This window comes from Cherax quadricarinatus, chromosome 14 (genome assembly GCF_038502225.1).
Source record: "Cherax quadricarinatus isolate ZL_2023a chromosome 14, ASM3850222v1, whole genome shotgun sequence".
Taxonomy (NCBI): Eukaryota; Metazoa; Arthropoda; class Malacostraca; order Decapoda; family Parastacidae; genus Cherax; species Cherax quadricarinatus.
In genome coordinates, this window is record NC_091305.1 from 41255549 (window position 1) to 41275983 (window position 20435).

Sequence of the window (20435 nt, forward strand, 5' to 3'; positions counted from 1 at the left end):
GAGATGACCGACTTGTTGGAAAAAAAAAAAAAAATTACAGAAATAGAGATGATTTTAGTACTCTAAATGGCTTGAAACTGAGCTCAAAGTAGCAGAAATGTTCAATTTTTGCTGATGTTCAAGAGTAAACAAATCACATCATGCATCCAATACACATCAGCTGGTGGGTCTAATGTGCGTTTACGAATGCGCTGATATTATTTATACAATTATTACAATATTGCATAACAGTAAATCTTCTATTTTTTTTGGTGTGAATAAAAATTCTTTGTGAATAAAAAATCAAAATGGAATTCATGTGTAAAGCCTGGAAACATAACTGATAAACAGAAGAAATGTTATTTTAGTGAGAGAAATGTCTGCATTGTTTATTCTGGACCCTATTTTGAAATTGGAATATTTTGAACTTTGTGGGAAATTGGCCAAATTACCAATTTCCAATCATTTATTGGGTAGTTGAAATAGATGATTGGGAAATTTCTTGTGCTCGCTAGATAAAATGGAACACGTACTAGCAAAATAACTAAGAATTTGGTCTAATGGAACAATGTAATTGGCCGAAAATAGGACTCAGAGTGGGCAAAATCGCCGATGTGTAAATATTGCTGACATGGCAAAATTCGTAAGAGTGTAATTTTGTCATTTTTTTATTAAATTTTGTACTCTTTGTTTTATTACCTTCAGAAAAATGATCGAAAATTTCATGAGAAAAAATACTTTTTTTAATTCTTGGACCCTGAGGGAAATTTTCAGATTGGGGGTCTGGACCCTCACAGGGTTAAATGCCTTGGTAACTCCTTGATCCAGTGGTTATATCACTGATGTCATGTTTGGTGGTAAAAAGATGATCTTGACACTTGGCTCCACATCCTCCAGGAATTGAGGATGACTGCAACAGTTATCAATGATGAGGAGAATCCTGACTACAAGACTTTTCAGAAGGGACTTCTCCCTTCTTTTTCAACAAACCAGCCGTATCCCACCAAGGAAGGGTGGTCCAAAAAGAAAAAGAAAATTTTCTCTTTAAATTTAGTAATATATACAGGAGAAGGGGTTACTGGCACCTTGCTCCCACATTTTAGTCTCCTCTTATGACAAACATAGCTTATGTAAGAAGAATTCTGCTGCACATCCCCATGGACAGGGACAGGGTTACTACCCTCACTTAAAGAATTTAGTGATGCTTGAACTACTTGCTATAGAAGGCCTTAGACACAAGCTGTGGTGTTGAATTTCAAAGTGCTAGTGGCTTTACATTTTGAAACGGGAATTCTTAGAGAAGTAAACAAGCATTGGTTTACATTTAGCCTCCTGATTCATTACCACAAAGAAAGAAGCTGAAACACAGCCTCTCCTCACTTACCGATGGAGTTCCGTTCCTAAGACCACGTTGGTAAAAGAATTCATCAAATCGAGGAACCACCCTTAACTGATACACTTCAAAAATGTCATCACCCAAAATTGAAACATTCAATTAATCTGTTCATCATTAACGGTAATACAATGTGAAATAGGCCAGTAACTACCGAGATATTCCAGTAAACATGCATAGCTGATTACTTGGAAATTTTTTTTTTCAAGATAATTGCACTTTTTTCAGTCTTTGCATAAGATAAGAGTGATCTTCTATAGTTACCCTTCAGGTGCATAATGTTTTCTGTAATGGTTGTAGTCACTTTTTTTTTTTTATTCCTCCCCACACTTCCCCGCCGCCCACTCTTCAATACCTCTGCATATAATGTCATTTTGTATTAATTTGGGTGTCTTTATCATGCTTCTGCATTATTTATGTTATACCTAATATTATTCTGGAACATGTATGATAGATAACCTTTATTGATAGTAGTAGTAACTCATGATGTGCCTCATGGCGCATCATGAGTTACTGAGACACTTCTCACTTCTCTTTCTCTGCTATAGGTAGCTCCGCCTACTTTGTAATGCTGCCAAATGATGAATTAAATATGTATATTAGAAAGAAAAAAGAAAAAGTAAATAAAAAGGAAATTCCAACTTGATAACTTTGTTTTAACTTGCATAACACTTACATATTACAGAAAACAATAAAATAGTAAAATACACATACAGTACACTCATTATTTACCTTAAAATATTTGTAGTCTTAATGTAGGGTGAGAGGTGAGTATTATAGAAAGAGGAAGAAGAAGAACAAAGAATGGAAGTACAAAAGAAGCTCACAGTAAAGGGATTAGCTGGTGTATTCATCTGTGTGTTTACATTCTCGGTGTCTCTCGTGGCAGCTTAAGAAATGATTAAACTCAGTGAACAAGGTATGTAGTAGGTTGGTAGACAGCAACCACCCAGGGAAGTACTACTGTCCTGCCAGATGACTGTGAAACAGAAACCTGTAACTGTTTTGCATGATGGTAGGATTGCTGGTTTCTTTTTCTGTCTCATAAACACGCTAGATAACAGGGATATCTTGCTACTCCTACTTACACTTTGGTCACACTTCACAGACACGCACATGCATATATATATATATATATACATACATCTAGGTTTTTCTCCTTTTTCTAAATAGCTCTTGTTCCTCTTTATTTCTTCTATTGTCCATGGGGAAGTGGAAAAGAATCTTTCCTCTGTAAGCCATGCGTGTCGTATGAGGCGACTAAAATGCCGGGAGCAATGGGCTAGTAACCCCTTCTCCTGTAGACATTTACTAAAAAAGAGAAGAAGAAAAACTTTATAAAACTGGGATGCTTAAATGTGCGTGGATGTAGTGCGGATGACAAGAAACAGATGATTGCTGATGTTATGAATGAAAAGAAGTTGGATGTCCTGGCCCTAAGCGAAACAAAGCTGAAGGGGGTAGGGGAGTTTCGGTGGGGGGAAATAAATGGGATTAAATCTGGAGTATCTGAGAGAGTTAGAGCAAAGGAAGGGGTAGCAGTAATGTTGAATGATCAGTTATGGAAGGAGAAAAGAGAATATGAATGTGTAAATTCAAGAATTATGTGGATTAAAGTAAAGGTTGGATGCGAGAAGTGGGTCATAATAAGCGTGTATGCACCTGGAGAAGAGAGGAATGCAGAGGAGAGAGAGAGATTTTGGGAGATGTTAAGTGAATGTATAGGAGCCTTTGAACCAAGTGAGAGAGTAATTGTGGTAGGGGATCTGAATGCTAAAGTAGGAGAAACTTTTAGAGAGGGTGTGGTAGGTAAGTTTGGGGTGCCAGGTGTAAATGATAATGGGAGCCCTTTGATTGAACTTGGTATAGAAAGGGGTTTAGTTATAGGTAACACATATTTTAAGAAAAAGAGGATAAATACGTATACAAGATATGATGTAGGGCGAAATGACAGTAGTTTGTTGGATTATGTATTGGTAGATAAAAGACTGTTGAGTAGACTTCAGGATGTACTTGTTTATAGAGGGGCCACAGATACATCAGATCACTTTCTAGTTGTAGCTACACTGAGAGTAAAAGGTAGATGGGATACAAGGAGAATAGAAGCATCAGGGAAGAGAGAGGTGAAGGTTTATAAACTAAAAGAGGAGGCAGTTAGGGTAAGATATAAACAGCTATTGGAGGATAGATGGGCTAATGAGAGCATAGGCAATGGGGTCAAAGAGGTATGGGGTAGGTTTAAAAATGTAGTGTTAGAGTGTTCAGCAGAAGTTTGTGGTTACAGGAAAGTGGGTGCGGGAGGGAAGAGGAGCGATTGGTGGAATGATGTGAAGAGAGTAGTAAGGGAGAAAAAGTTAGCATATGAGAAGTTTTTACAAAGTAGAAGTGATGCAAGGAGCGAAGAGTATATGGAGAAAAAGAGAGAGGTTAAGAGAGTGGTGAAGCAATGTAAAAAGAGAGCAAATGAGAGAGTGGGTGAGATGTTATCAACAAATTTTGTTGAAAATAAGAAAAAGTTTTGGAGTGAGATTAACAAGTTAAGAAAGCCTAGAGAACAAATGGATTTGTCAGTTAAAAATATGCGAGGAGAGTTATTAAATGGAGAGTTAGAGGTATTGGGAAGATGGAGGGAATATTTTGAGGAATTGTTAAATGTTGATGAAGATAGGGAAGCTGTGATTTCGTGTATAGGGCAAGGAGGAACAACATCTTGTAGGAGTGAGGAAGAGCCAGTTGTGAGTGTGGGGGAAGTTCGTGAGGCAGTAGGTAAAATGAAAGGGGGTAAGGCAGCCGGGATTGATGGGATAAAGATAGAAATGTTAAAAGCAGGTGGGGATATAGTTTTGGAGTGGTTGGTGCAATTATTTAATAAATGTATGGAAGAGGGTAAGGTACCTAGGGATTGGCAGAGAGCATGCATAGTTCCTTTGTATAAAGGCAAAGGGGATAAAAGAGAGTGCAAAAATTATAGGGGGATAAGTCTGTTGAGTATACCTGGCAAAGTGTATGGTAGAGTTATTATTGAAAGAATTAAGAGTAAGATGGAGAATAGGATAGCAGATGAACAAGGAGGCTTTAGGAAAGGTAGGGGGTGTGTGGACCAGGTGTTTACAGTGAAACATATAAGTGAACAGTATTTAGATAAGGCTAAAGAGGTCTTTGTGGCATTTATGGATTTGGAAAAGGCGTATGACAGGGTGGATAGGGGGGCAATGTGGCAGATGTTGCAGGTGTATGGTGTAGGAGGTAGGTTACTGAAACCAGTGAAGAGTTTTTACGAGGATAGTGAGGCTCAAGTTAGAGTATGTAGGAAAGAGGGAAATTATTTCCCAGTAAAAGTAGGCCTTAGACAAGGATGTGTGATGTCACCGTGGTTGTTTAATATATTTATAGATGGGGTTCTAAGAGAAGTAAATGCGAGGGTCTTGGCAAGAGGTGTGGAGTTAAAAGATAAAGAATCACACATAAAGTGGGAGTTGTCACAGTTGCTCTTTGCTGATGACACTGTGCTCTTGGGAGATTCTGAAGAGAAGTTGCAGAGATTGGTGGATGAATTTGGTAGGGTGTGCAAAAGAAGAAAATTGAAAGTGAATTCAGGAAAGAGTAAGGTTATGAGGATAACAAAAAGATTAGGTGATGAAAGATTGGATATCAGATTGGAGGGAGAGAGTATGGAGGAGGTGAATGTATTCAGATATTTGGGAGTGGACGTGTCAGCGGATGGGTCTATGAAAGATGAGGTGAATCATAGAATTGATGAGGGGAAAAGGGTGAGTGGTGCACTTAGGAGTCTGTGGAGACAAAGAACTTTGTCCTTGGAGGCAAAGAGGGGAATGTATGAGAGTATAGTTTTACCAACGCTCTTATATGGGTGTGAAGCATGGGTGATGAATGTTGCAGCGAGGAGAAGGCTGGAGGCAGTGGAGATGTCATGTCTGAGATCAATGTGTGGTGTGAATATAATGCAGAGAATTCGTAGTTTGGAAGTTAGGAGGAGGTGCGGGATTACCAAAACTGTTGTCCAGAGGGCTGAGGAAGGGTTGTTGAGGTGGTTCGGACATGTGGAGAGAATGGAGCGAAACAGAATAACTTCAAGAGTGTATCAGTCTGTAGTGGAAGGAAGGCGGGGTAGGGGTCGGCCTAGGAAAGGTTGGAGGGAGGGGGTAAAGGAGGTTTTGTGTGCGAGGGGCTTGGACTTCCAGCAGGCATGCGTGAGCGTGTTTGATAGGAGTGAATGGAGACAAATGGTTTTTAATACTTGACGTGCTGTTGGAGTGTGAGCAAAGTAACATTTATGAAGGGGTTCAGGGAAACCGGCAGGCCGGACTTGAGTCCTGGAGATGGGAAGTACAGTGCCTGCACTCTGAAGGAGGGGTGTTAATGTTGCAGTTTAAAAACTGTAGTGTAAAGCACCCGTCTGGCAAGACAGTGATGGAGTGAATGATGGTGAAAGTTTTTCTTTTTCGGGCCACCCTGCCTTGGTGGGAATCGGCCAGTGTGATAATAAAAACAAAAAACAAGGTATGTCGATGGTAATAATAATAATCGCTCTGGAGCGCTTTAAATGTCATGTGTATTTCGTATAGGGTTGGTGGCTGACATTTAAAGTGCTCCAGAGCGATTATTACTACTGATTATTATGATGGTGAACAAGGAATGTTGATGGTATCATAATAATCAGTAGTAATAATCGCTCTGGAGCACTTTAAATGTCAGCCACCAACCCTATACGAAATACATATGACATTTAAAGCGCCCCAGAGCGATTATTATTACATGTATTATTACCATCGACATACCTTGTTCACTGAGTTTAATCATTTCTTAAACTGCCACAAGAGAGACAGAGAAAGTAAACACACAGACACACCAGCTAACCTCTTTACTGTGAGCTTATTTTGTGCTTCTTCCATTTTCCTCTTGTTTTTCTCTTCCAGAAGCTGCTGCACTTCTAAATCTTGTACTGTGGGGTGCACAATTAAGTACAAATTTGTACAAATACTGTGTAGTCCTGGAGACTGTGAAAGCTAGTGTATTGAATGACTGTAGGAAGGAGATAGAGATGCTTGACACTGAGACGCCGTGCTGCCAATTTTCATGACCCAAGTTCTCGTATTGCATACAATACCGACTTGTGGGAGAGCCCGCTATAACTCTGAGTTGTTGGTAAATGAGTATGTCGGTAAATGAGGAGAGGCTGTAGTCTATTGCAACCTTGAATTCAAGAGCACTTTTCTCTAGTTTGCTGATGTATTTTCTAGATGGCATCTTGTACCAGAACAAACTTGTCTCATCAGCATTAAACACCTGCTCATGTTTGTAACCACTTTCAGAGTTAATGTTAGCTAACTCAGCCAGGAACTTTTCTGCTTCGGCTTCTTAGTTGAGAGAAGCACTCTTCTCACTGAACTTTATATTATGCAACCCACTGCACTTTCCAAATTGGTTCAACCATTCTGCACTAAAGGTGCACTCATTTTGGGGCTGTCCTTCCTCACACACTGTTTATAGTGTTATAAGACTTTTTACCTTAATAATAAGTCCATCAGATGGAACATCTTTTTGTTTTTCAATCCACACATTTAGTAAACTGTTTTATTTAACTGTAATGACATATTCCCATTCTTTTCACTATGTCACATTGAGCATTACTTATTGAATAAGCTTCAACTTTGCTTCATTGGCTTGAACTGAGCGAATTGTTGATTCTCTTAACACCAAACACTGGTGTCATCTCCACCCTTTAACATCTCAATTTCCTATAGTTTTTTCAAGATACAGATAGTGTCATGCTTAATTTTCTTCCTTGCTTCAACAGCATAACTAGCACTTTGTTTGGATGCCTTGATAAATATCCAGAGACTAAACTGGGTGATGGAAAAATTGAGCGATGTGCACTGAGGGGTAAAATCACATGGTATGCATCCATATACACTGACTTGTGCAGGTGGCTGTTTGTTTACATTCCTCTGTCCTCCCTCGCACCCTGCCCCACAGTGCTAAGACGGTGGAGATGCCCATTGCCTTGCGGGTGCTTACTGTCTGCCTGTTGCAGCACTTCTTAACAAAAATGCATGACACCAATGGAAATGAATTCTACTCTGGCGTGCCTTGGTGAAAATGGTGCATTGCTGTTGGAAATGAAAAAATAAATTTAAATTGCAGAATATTGAAAATGTGAACTATGATTGTGCAACTTATTGGTGCCTTTTGTATCACATAAAGTAACATAAATCATGTTTAATTACCATTTTAATTACCATTTGTTTATGGAGCATGTATCTACATTAACCATACCACAGGTGGATGAAATTTATTGTAGTCAGCTGGCCCAGCGACTAACGTGTCAGTCTGGAGTTTTACAACTTGCTAACTGCTAGTTCAAGCTCCGCCTGTGGTATGGCTTGTTTGCAGTCGTGTCTTTATGATTTCGTGAGCCATGTAGCTATATGCCAAAATCTTTGAATACAAGTATGCTTGCAAAACTCACAATTGTAACAGTTGTGTTGTACATAAAGACACAGTATGAATACCTACATTGAATTCGTTGTTAAAGAACTCCAGGGTTAGAACCCCTCATGGGAGGCTCCTCAGTACTGATGATGACTTGTGATTCAAAAAAATTTCTGACCCCCCCCTCTTCTTTGAATTGAATGTGATTACCTCCTATTCTACCAGGTGCTGCATGCCACCTACAGGTTTAGTTCTCCCCCCTAAATATGTTAATAAAAAAATAACAGGGTTAAAATTTTTAAGCAGCATCAGCAATCATAAAAACCTTCAACACTGTGGAGTCAAGGAACATTTAATGTTGCCAAATAACAAGCCAGACTCACCTTATATGAGAAAACTCAAATAAAAATACAGTAAATTCTTGATTAATTGGGCCTCAATTTAATGGACTTCGGAAATATGGATCAAAATCCACTAGGTCAAATCAATTTGGGAAAAACACTAGTTTGGTTAGAGAAATTGTCTATTATTGTTGCAATTTTGGCACAACAATCTCATCTCTCCACTATAATTGGCATTTTCTGCCACCCTATTAATCCATTAAATCAAGTTTTTACCATGCAGTTGATATTATTGCTTGCTTGCATCACTTCCATGGATAACACCCAACTCTGACCGCTTTAACTTGTTTACCCTCACTCCCTCACTTTTCTTGTTGCATTACTCCTTGTATGACTTAAGCTCTACTCATAGTAGATCATCTGTAATATACTTGTTGGCAATATCTGCCATCCACTTGTTGGCAATATCTGTCATGTTAGAGAACATAGTCATCCCATAAGTTGATCCTCTTCCAGGATGATCCTTAACTCTTCTTTCCTCCCCAAATGTCATTTTTGTAGAAAGAGCCTGTATACACTACATTCCAAACATTATTCTAAACCACAATATTGTTACTGTAGGTGTTTGCCCTTCACAGTATGTACATTCTCAAATCCTCTAATCTTCAGAACATATGCGACGACTTTGATTGTGTAGAATAGTGCAACTTGCTGTTTAATGTTCTGTTCTACAGCTGTTATGTGGAACAGACTACCACAGTGTCTTGATGCCTTCACTCCCATTCATTGTGTAACAAACTACCACTGTGTCTTGATGCCTTCACTCCCATTCATTGTATAACAAACTACCACTGTGTCTTGATGCCTTCACTCCCATTCATTGTATAACAAACTTCCACTGTGTCTTGATGCCTTCACTCCCATTCATTGTATAACAAACTACCACTTTGTCTTGATGCCTTCACTCCCATTCATTGTATAACAAACTACCACTGTATCTTGATGCCTTCACTCCCATTCATTGTATAACAAACTACCACTTTGTCTTGATGCCTTCACTACCATTCATTGTATAACAAACTACCACTGTGTCTTGATGCCTTCACTACCATTCATTGTATAACAAACTACCACTTTGTCTTGATGCCTTCACTCCCATTCATTGTATAACAAACTACCACTTTGTCTTGATGCCTTCACTCCCATTCATTGTATAACAAACTTCCACTTTGTCTTGATGCCTTCACTCCCATTCATTGTATAACAAACTACCACTGTATCTTGATGCCTTCACTCCCATTCATTGTATAACAAACTTCCACTGTGTCTTGATGCCTTCACTCCCATTCATTGTATAACAATCTACCACTGTGTCTTACTTGATGCTTTTATTTTCCATGCCTTCAAGAAGTGTCACTAAAGATATAATTTTCTTCAGTCTTGCACCATTGAGTGGACAGCTTTAACTCTGATATGCCATCTTTATTTAAAAATCCTTTTCTAGTGATGTGTAGCTTCATGTAAAAATTTTATTAAATTTTAGAGCTTATCACTGCATGTGAAAGTTATTATAAAGAGTGCCTTTGCATACAAGTTTGAAGCTGTTAACTGAGTACCGGTAATTACTTTTTTCCAGAGTAAAATTGATCGAGGAGGTACATACGTGGCCCACACAGTTAGGCCAGTACACGATAGATTAGGTGTACGGCACCCCAACAAAACGCTTAATAAGACGATCGTTGAACCGGTTAATGAGGATAAAAACGAAAAGGTAAATAATTGTTTACAAATAACTCACACTTCGGAAAGGAAATGTGTAAAGTTACTTCTCCAAAGTATGAGTTATTTGTGAATTGGTCCAGCCACAGTATTGTGACGTTTACTCATATCAATAATTGTTCAAAGTTTTTTTTTTTTGTTTTTCACTGAAAATTTGAAGCACTTGTAATACTGGTAGTTGGAGGAAGGTGGTGTAAGGTTGGAATTTTAGAGTATGTTTCATAAAGGGATTGAAAGATTGATGTTATTGAATGAGCAATAACTGAAGTAAACTGGTACTTTTTTTTTTTTTTTGAAGCACCACGGTCACATGTAGCAGTAGTATATTTATATGGTAAGTGGCCTAAATAATGTAGGCATATTAACACCTAATGACTGTACAGTAAATATGTTTACTTCTGTCACTGATAAGATTTGAGTAGAGTGTTTTCAAGCCTTCAATGAATGTTGTGATCAGTGCTAGATTAAAGGGCAGGGGCACTACTACTGGGTTCCCTATACAAAAAGGTCCCCACAATGCGGGTTTCTGGGCACAGCCCATATTCATATAATATGAAGAGGAAACAAATGTAAATCTGGTTGACATGTTATGGAAGAGATGTAGCCAAGCCATGGCTCAGTGCCACTTGTTTGTTTATTCAGTGTGGCTCGTATGACAATATTCAAGATTTCTTCCTGTTCTGGATATTACCTAATTTAGCCACAGTGAATGAGTAAATGGTTATCATGTGACTCATGAGTCACAACTGGGCACACCTCTTAACATCAGTAGTATGTAATTTGACAAGGAAGTTTTAATGCTGGGAGCCTCCACAACTTTTAATCTGGCATGCACTTTGATGCTGAGGAAAGTTCTTGATCCTAAAAATTGGAGTTACCCCAGTCTTGGATCAAACTTTATTAGATCAAACTTCATTACCTCCCTCTTTTCCCATGACTTGTGGTTTCATTGATTTCCCATGAGGGGTTATTTAATAAAGTAGTAATAGTTGGGGAAAAGGTTCTAAATTATTCAATAATCCGACTGAGATTATATTTAGGTTCCAGTGGGTCATGATTTGTGTTCGTGAAATATTTGTAGGCTTACTCAACTTTTTCAGTATGTAGTGAATAATGTTTTTACTTTGCAGTAAAAGTGATTTTTAGGGTTTGATTAGTGAATAAAGTCATTAGGCTCTCACTTATTCTAAATTGATTGTTTGGGTATTATTAGCAAGTATTGTTAATGAGAGGATGGTATACCTCTGTGTTACCTTGTTTATCATACATCAGCATTTCACTCCATTGTATTAATGCTTGTGTGTGTGTGTGTGTGTGTGTGGGTGGGTGTGTGTGTGTGTGTGTGTGTGTGTGGGTGGGGGGTGTGTGAAAAACTTGGAGCAAACATCCAGAATTCACAGAGATATCTGGGATTCACATATCAATCTTCCTGCCTGCATAATCATTTTCTTTTACAAAACTTTTGTGTTTTTTAAATACCTTTGAGACATGCCATATGAAAGAAGTATTTACAGATATTTACAAGAAAATATGATGCTGCATGCGATAGATTCATACATACACTGTATATGAGAAGTGGGTGTCCCATAACAACCTTCTTGCCCATGAATACAGTACTAAGTATGTACAGTACCTCATTTTTTTTTTTATAAATTGTCCCTTGTTTAAGCCACACCATTCTTATGGCAAAAATATTGGAGTGAACATGTGAAATATTCCAGTTTGTTTTTTAGATGAAATAAAAATTTGATTTTCTTTCTAATTTTCATAGTTAAAGCCATTTATGAAAACCCTTTGGTAAAAGTATTGGTTAATAGTTACTGTTAGTTGGATGTTGATTGTTTTCTTACTGTGTCATAATGTTAAGAGTTTGGCTATAGGAGTTTTGTTCATTTCATGCATAAATGTACTTGATTTATGAACTAAAATCATAATGATATGGCATGTCACAAAAAAAAAAAAAGTGAAAAAGTTGGGATTTGAACCTCACCAGATTTTGAGCCTTTACAGAGTTGGATCCATAAAATGATTAATATGAAAGAAATGATATGAGGTCACACCACATGTACCAAATGAATATGCAGTACTGTATACAAGACAAGTAATTGATGTTTTTTAAATGAAGAACCACTAAAAATTGCCTAAAGCATTCTTTCAAGGATAATTTAATTCACAGTTGTAATTTTAGTTAATTGGATTTATCCAAAAGTGGATAAATTTAAGACAGTGAGTTCTAAGCATTTTAGAATATTGATAATTCACATACACCCCTTTTTTTTTTAATTTGCAAAGATAATGTCATAAAATTGTTTGTATTGTGATGAATGCTGAAGTAGGAAGCCAGCAAAGCCCCCGTGCAGCCAAACTAATATGATGGAACCATATCTAGTTATGTTTGTTGAAGCCTGTCGTTTGCTTAGGTACTTGGCTATTCAGTATATTACCTTAACCACTGGCTATTTTCCAACTTTCACTAGGTGATGATTTCACGTGGCAGCCTAGTCAAGACTGTTTATAATACCCATGCTCTGCATTCTGCTGCTGCTGCCAGTGCAGTCAGTGCCTCGACATATACTCCCACGTCACCGGGAAGTGTCACACCTACCTCTCCTGTATCAGGCTCCCATTCCTTACCAACTTCAACTGGAGCTGTCACGCCCACCTCGCCTCTGTCTGCTCCTCCCTCCCTCTCAGCAATTGCACCCGATTCCACACATGCTGCCGCTGTTGACACGAAGAGACAAGAAATTGATGCCATTCTAAAACAGCGAGAGCTCTTAGCTGCTGAGGTATTGCATTTCTTTATTTAGATGTTATTTAAAATATAGCAGATTGTGCTTAATTGCAAAAGACAACCTTTGCAGTACAAATAAATGCATGCTTCAATAAAGCACTTTTAAAAATCAGACACTTGTGAGCTTGAGCTGTCTTGCCAATGATCTATCGACAATTTAATTCACTGAATTAGAAAAAAAATGTTTTAACATTAGTTAATACAGGCTTTCTTACAAAAATGTATACACATTTCATGCCAGTTATTTGTAAATACTGTAAAGAAAACATTGTTGGAATAATAGTGAAATCATGTGTTAGTTACTTTATTGCCACTCATACACCATATACACCAGGAAAATCCCATAGGTAAAAGTTGAGTGGAATCCAGTTCAGTCAACATGGCAGAAATGTGTGTACATTTCACAAAATATGAGGGGTAGGTTACTGAAGGTAGACTGATGCATGAATGTCAGTATTGAGGCCCAACAAAACTTCACTGGTAATAAATACCCTGGTAAACACAGTATCTAAAAAAAACATTAGCTTTTTAATATCTTAGGAAATTTGTAAATGAAATAAATCTTCACAAATATCTAAAGAAATCAACGTTGCTCAGTTTTAATATTTAAGTTTAGTCTCACAGTGTTGCCAAAAAAAATCAGAAGTGATGTTGTCACCCATGTTTTTATCTTAACAGCTGATCAGTTAAGAAAATCTCGGTTACTGAATGGCAGGCACCCTTCATGGGGCTTTCTTGAACCAAGGAAGTGAAGCTACCCTCTCCTTCGGTCCAGACAGAATTACCTCCATCTCTTACTATTAATGAGATGTAGAACCTTTGACCTTAGTTTAGGCACTGAGGAAGGTCATATCACTTGTCTGTTGCTATTGAGAAAAGGGATAATTGACAGTCTAATATAGGACACTTATGTTGCAACATGACCAGTGAACACCACTGTTTGAGTATTTAGTGTTTAGTGTTGAGTATTTACTCTTGGCTGAATACTATGCAGCCTCTCCTCACTTAGGGATGTACTCATTTACCAATGACTCAGACTTACAACTGGCTCTCTGACCAGTATGCATACCTAAATAATGTATATTTGAGCTGATTTCCTATTTCTGTTTATTATTACAATATACAATACACTATAAACATTTAAAAATATACTAAAATTATAAATGGTGCAAAGGTGACATTAAAATAATATCAAAGATAGTTGATACAAATCCACTACCATTATAGTGTGCTCCTTGCTTAGCGATGAATTCATTGACCGACGTGGTCGGCAGGATTTCTTAAACAGTAGAGTGCAGCCCCCATAGAAACCATGAGTAGAGTTAACCTTCAGACTGATCAGTCGTCTGGCAAACTGATTGACATACACTTTTTATTAGCTTTTTGTTGGCCAGTTTTTCAGATGTATCATGGTTGTTGTCTCATTTTGTTTATTTGTGGTTAAATAGGTTTATGTAACTTGCCCTAATCTAACCTGAAGAAAATAGCTGCTGGAAATTTTCAGGAAAGGTTGGGAAATTGATGTTGAGTACTGTATTAGAAAGGTAATACAGGTCGACCATTGTTAATCTGGCATGTAAACGTTCAATGTTTCTTGTTCACTTTTAAAGCTGCTTTGCTGTAGTCCTTTTAGCAGTTCACCTGTCAACCGAATTATCCTATCAATAGAGACACTAGCTGAAATTAGTGCTGGATTAGTGATGGAACCGCATTAGTGATTGCTGGATCAGTGGATAGGTTGCGTATAGAAAGTCACCCAACTGCCTGCAGATTTCAGTTACTTGAAATATGGTAGTCCTCCCAAATTTGTGGGGGTTACATTCCAAGACTACCCCTGAATTTGGAAACACCGTGAATTCTGGACACGGTTAAAAATTATGCTATAAATGCCTATTTTTATAGTTTAAACCCTAAATATGCCCCAAAACACATTAATTTCAAACTCGGCTTCATACAACACCCTTAAAAAAAAAGAATGTAAAGATAAATTCATATACAGTACTGTACTGCTATGTCTCCCGCTGTGCTAGAATGTAAAATACCAATGTTACCCTCATATGTACTGTAAGTCATGCAGCCCCATTTTCTTTGGTATACTGTAATTCATGCAACCCCGTTTTTTTTTTTTGGTATACGTACGGTACATATACGGTAATAATTTAATTTAGTAAAAATAAACTTAAATGTACGGGTACTTGCCAATAATGACTGATACCAGTTGAAGATGATGATGATGAATTAGCTATGCAGTACAATGAAGGTAATGACTGCATAGCAAAGCAAAGCTCTCATTTAAGCCATAATGGCGTGCTACTGCGGCATAGCTTTTCTTTTCCCAGATCAAATCCAGAAATTCAACCTTCTCCTGGAGTGTCTTAAACTTCCTCTAGCACTTAGGTTCATTGTCAGAAACCTTAGAAGGTGTGGGGTGTTTGGGCAGCATCTTAGAGGGCTTAACCCCTTAACTGTCCAAACATAGATCTACGTTCTCTCGCCCAGCGCTCTGAATATTTTGAATTTTTTTTTTTTTTAAATAAAGAGGACATTTATTTTACATTAAGTAAGGTAAAAAAAAAAATTTAGTCGGTACTTACGGAGATATAAGGCCACAAAGTCGGTGCTTGTCATTCACTTCATGGCAACATGAAGCATTGCCTCTTGCAGACATGTTGCAAATACAGTGGTACCTCGGGATACGAACAGCTCAAAACGCGAATAGTTATGTAAGTGTATTAATGTAAGTGCTTTTGTAAGTGTATTTTTGGGGGTCTGAAATGGATTAATCTGATTTTCATTATTCCTTATGGGAACAAATTCGTTTGGTATCAGCACTCGAACAGCCTTCTGAAACGAAATATGTTCGTATCCCGAGGTACCACTGTTTAATGTTTTTTCCATTTTTTTTTTAATTTTCTCAGTTTTTATGGTATGATAATTATGTTTTTTAGTAGATCTTTTGATTTGATAGCCAAATATTGTTCAGACGCAAATATTATATACGAAATTATTAATCATATTGTCACAAACACACACGTACACGCTTGTAGGTGATATTGTACACCTGGCTGAATCACATTCTATTATCTACAACTGTATACAAGGTATTTACATGTCCCAGTTATGCTTATAGTACTCCAGAATTGCATGATACTCCATGAAGCATGGATTCATACAGAGTGCCACTCCACATTGCTAACACATGAATCGTGTGTCCTTCTGCTGTTGGGGTTGCCTTGAGGTGTTAGCACATACAACACACTTTTTATAAGAATACTTCTTTTTTGGGGTAGACAGTACTGGTATCAGGTAGTGACAGTTAGCGAGGATTTGGTCTGACACTTTCCCCACTGGTTGGGGATGGGGGATAAGTCGCTGTTGAGGGACAGGTACAGGGGTGGTACCATACTTTTTTGCTATCTGCTTGATGACATTCAGGCTGAATTCTGCATAACGAAGTCATTTTCCTGTCTTTATTGCATACATATTGAAGGCATTGAGCACTGCAATGTCTACAAGGTGGAAAAACACTTTCATATACCGCTTGCGATTCCTATGCACACAGCCGACGAACCCTATCATCATGTCACGCTTGTCGAGTAGTTGCATATTGTTTGTATAGTTGACGTCAGCAGCTGGCTTTACAATGCGTTAATTGGTGTTCCTTTTCACTTTGTTTGCACCATCTCGTTTCTGTGGATGGTTGACAGCAATGTCAACCTGTTTGTCATGCCATGTCAGTGCCATGATATGATTGGCATGAAATTCTTACACTGCACCTTCAGCACTGCTTCCACTGAACCTTGGTATATGTTTTCTGTCTCTTCTCACTGTTCCACATTTTTTCTTTTTTTAAACAAGTTGGCCGTCTCCCACCGAGGCAGGGTGACCCAAAAAGAAAGAAAATCCCCAAGAAGAAGATACTTTCATCATCCAACACTTATACATAATCACTGTTTTTGCAGAGGTGCCCAGAACACAACAGTTTAGAAGTATATACGTATAAAGATATACAACATATCCCTCTAAACTGCCAATATTCCAAAACCCTCCTTTAAAGTGCAGGCATTGTACTTCCCATTTCCAGTACTCAAGTCCGGCTATATAAAATAACCGGTTTCCCTGAATCCCTTCACTAAATATTACCCTGATCACTCTCCAACAGCTTGTCAGGTCCCAAATACCATTCGTCTCCATTCACTCCTATCTATCACGCTCACGCATGCTTGCTGGAAGTCCAAGCCCCTCGCCTACAAAACCTCCTTTACCCCCCTCCCTCCAACCTTTTCGAGGACGACCCCTATCCCGCTCTCCATGTCATTCTACTTTGATCCAATCTCTCTAAATGGCCAAACCACCTCAACAACCCCTCTTCAGCCCTCTGACTAATACTTTTATTAACTCCACACCTCCTAATTTCCACACTCCAAATTCTCTGTGTAATATTTACACCACACATTGTCCTTAGACAAGACATCTCCACTGCCTCCAACCGCCTCCTCGCCGCAGCATTTACAACCCAAGCTTCACACCCATATAAAAGTGTTGATACCACTATATGTACTTTCATACATTACCTTCTTTGCCTCCATAGAAAATGTTTTTTGTCTCCACATATACCTCAATGCACCACTTGCCTTTTTTTCTTCATCAATTCTATTGTTAACCTTGTCCTTCATGAATCCATCCGCTGACACTTCAACTCCCAAATATCTGAAAACATTCACTTCTTCCATACTCCTCTCCAATTTGATATCCAATTTTTCTTTATCTGAATCATTTGATACCCTCATCACCTTACTCTTTTCTATGTTCACTTTCATCTTTCTACCTTTACAAACACACACATCAATATTATTCATGCTTAGGAAATCAACGAGCATAAGGCTTGTATACCAGTTGTCTGTGAACAATGTATGACTCTTGCCAAGGTATGGCCTCATCATCTTGTGAACAACAACTCCAGAAATGCCCAACATCTGCCTGTCATTGAGTGTGTTTCTCCCGGTGCAGACAATGACATCCAACACTATGCCACTCTCAGAGTCACACAAAACAGTTTTATCCCAAAGCGATTATGTTTGCTCGGTATACTGTATATTGTTTGAATGACAGTCATCCCTTGAACAGAATCAAGGACTTGTTGACAACAATGTTATTGAATGGATAAAAGTAAGCACTGAATTTCTGCTTCAGATACATAAACAGTTCCTGGATTTTGTATAGGAGGTCATTTCTGTTGGGCCTATTCCTGTCCAAGAAGTGCAACATTCATAGCAACAGAGTGAGTCTGCTGCAGGGAAGGAGGTTGCGGAAGACTGGAGCACTGATGAAGTAATCTGAGGACCAGTACTCTGCTATATTGTGCTTATACGTGACGATTCTGCAACCTCATGTGTTGTCCATTATATAGCAGTAGTAATTGTTTGTCTGGGTGACAGTCAAGTTCATTATCAGCTTGTCAGAGTATATGTAATTGGAAAAAGTCTATCTCTGTAGACTCATTCGTGATGGGCGATTCTGGGAGGGGTGCCATTTCCACTGGCATCAAAATCAAAAGGATGTGGCACAAATGTTGTACTTTGTGTCCACTTCCATTCACGGTCACATGGTGCAGGGTGAACCTGTGGCATCGGGCATGGGGAAGCAGGAGGAAGGAGGGGAGTGGAGGCAGCACATGGTTGAGGGGGTGCCGGGTGATCCTTTCTCTGCCCACCCATTGCGCCATGTGGCCTAGGCACCATGCCACCCACCACCACCACCTCTTCCTCCATCCTCGCATATTCTCCTTCATGATCACTATCACTATCAGTGGCTGGGGTTTTCGTTTGTGACCTACAACCCTTGGGAACTGCATATGGCACACTGCCTGAACGTAGGTGATGATGCCTAAACATACACTTCACTGGGGAATAATGTATATATGTATACATCTTCTTCTTCTTTCAACATACCAGCCGTATCCCACCGAGGTGGGGTGGCCCAAAAGGAAAAACGAAAGTTTCTCCCTTCAAATTTAGTAATATATACAGGAGAAGGGGTTACTAGCCCCCTGCTCCCGGCATTTCAGTCGCCTCTTACGACACGCATGGCCTACGAAGGAAGAATTCTGTTCCACTTCCCCACTTCTCCCACCGAGGCAGGGTGACCCAAAAAAGAAAGAAAATCCCCAAAAAGAAACTACATTCATCATCATTCAACACTTTCACCACACTCACACATTATCACTGCTTTTGCAGAGGTGCTAAGAATACAACAGTTTAGAAGCATATACGTATAAAGATACACAACATATCCCTCCAAACTGCCAATATCCCAAACCCCTCCTTTAAAGTGCAGGCATTGTACTTCCCATTTCCAGGACTCAAGTCCGACTATATGAAAATAACTGGTTTCCCTGAATCCCTTCACTAAATATTACCCTGCTCACACTCCAACAGATCGTCAGGTCCCAAGTATCATTCATCTCCATTCACTCCTATCTAACACGCTCATGCACGCTTGCTGGAAATCCAAGCCCCTCGCCCACGAAACCTCCTTTACCCCCTCTTTCCAACCCTTTCGAGGACGACCCCTAACCCTCCTTCCTTCCCCTATAGATTTATATGCTTTCCATGTCATTCTACTTTGATCCATTCTCTCTAAATGACCAAACCACCTCAACAACCCCTCTTCTGCCCTCTGACTAATTCTTTTATTAACTCCACACCTTCTCCTAATTTCCACACTCCGAATTTTCTGCATAATATTTACACCACACATTGCCCTTAGACAGGACATCTCCACTGCCTCCAACCGTCTCCTCGCTGCTGCATTTACCACCCAAGCTTCACATCCATATAAGAGTGTTGGTACTACTATACTTTCATACATTCCCTTCTTTGCCTCCATAGATAACGTTTTTTGAATCCACATATACCTCAACGCACCACTCACCCTTTTTCCCTCATCAATTCTATGATTAACCTCATCCTTCATAAATCCATCCGCCAACACGTCAACTCCCAAGTATCTGAAAACATTCACTTCTTCCATACTCCTCCTCCCCAATTTGATATCCAATTTTTCTTTATCTAAATCATTTGATACCCTCATCACCTTACTCTTTTCTATGTTCACTTTCAACTTTCTACCTTTACACACATTCTCAAACTCATCCACTAGCCTTTGTAATTTTTCTTTAGAATCTCCCATAAGCACAGTATCATCAGCAAAAAGTAACTGTGTCAATTCCCATTTTGAATTTGATTCCTCATAATTTAATCCCACCCCTCTCCCGAACACCCTAGCATTTACTTCTTTTACAACCCCATCTATAAATATATTAAACAACCATGGTGACTTTACACATCCCTGTCTAAGACCTACTTTTACCGGAAAGTATTCTCCCTCTCTTCTACACACCCTAACCTGAGCCTCACTATCCTCATAAAAGCTCTTTACAGCATTTAGTAACTTACCACCTATTCCATATACTTGCAACATCTGCCACATTGCTCCTCTATCCACTCTATCATATGCCTTTTCAAAATCCATAAATGCAATAAAAACTTCCCTACCTTTATCTAAATACTGTTCACATATATGCTTCAATGTAAACACTTGATCTACACATCCCCTACCCACTCTGAAGCCTCCCTGCTCATCCGCAATCCTACATTCTGTCTTACCTCTAATTCGTTCAATAATAACCCTACCG

The 20435-nt window shown here is 38.8% G+C and overlaps 1 protein-coding gene across 7 annotated transcripts in view; it reads left to right on the forward strand.

Annotated features, from left to right (window-relative positions):
* Positions 1-20435, forward strand: part of swm (Zinc finger protein swm) — a 243197-nt gene that overhangs the window by 145761 nt on the left and 77001 nt on the right. For 5 of the 7 annotated variants that reach the window (XM_070084976.1, XM_070084975.1, XM_070084980.1 and 2 more), the window contains 2 exons: positions 9803-9937; positions 12423-12734. The exons of 1 other annotated variant lie outside the window; for it this stretch is intronic. In XM_070084976.1, the coding sequence (XP_069941077.1) occupies positions 9803-9937; positions 12423-12734 (447 nt within the window). The remainder of the gene's footprint in view (positions 1-9802; positions 9938-12422; positions 12735-20435) is intronic. One more of the 7 variants, XM_070084978.1, reaches the window with a different exon arrangement.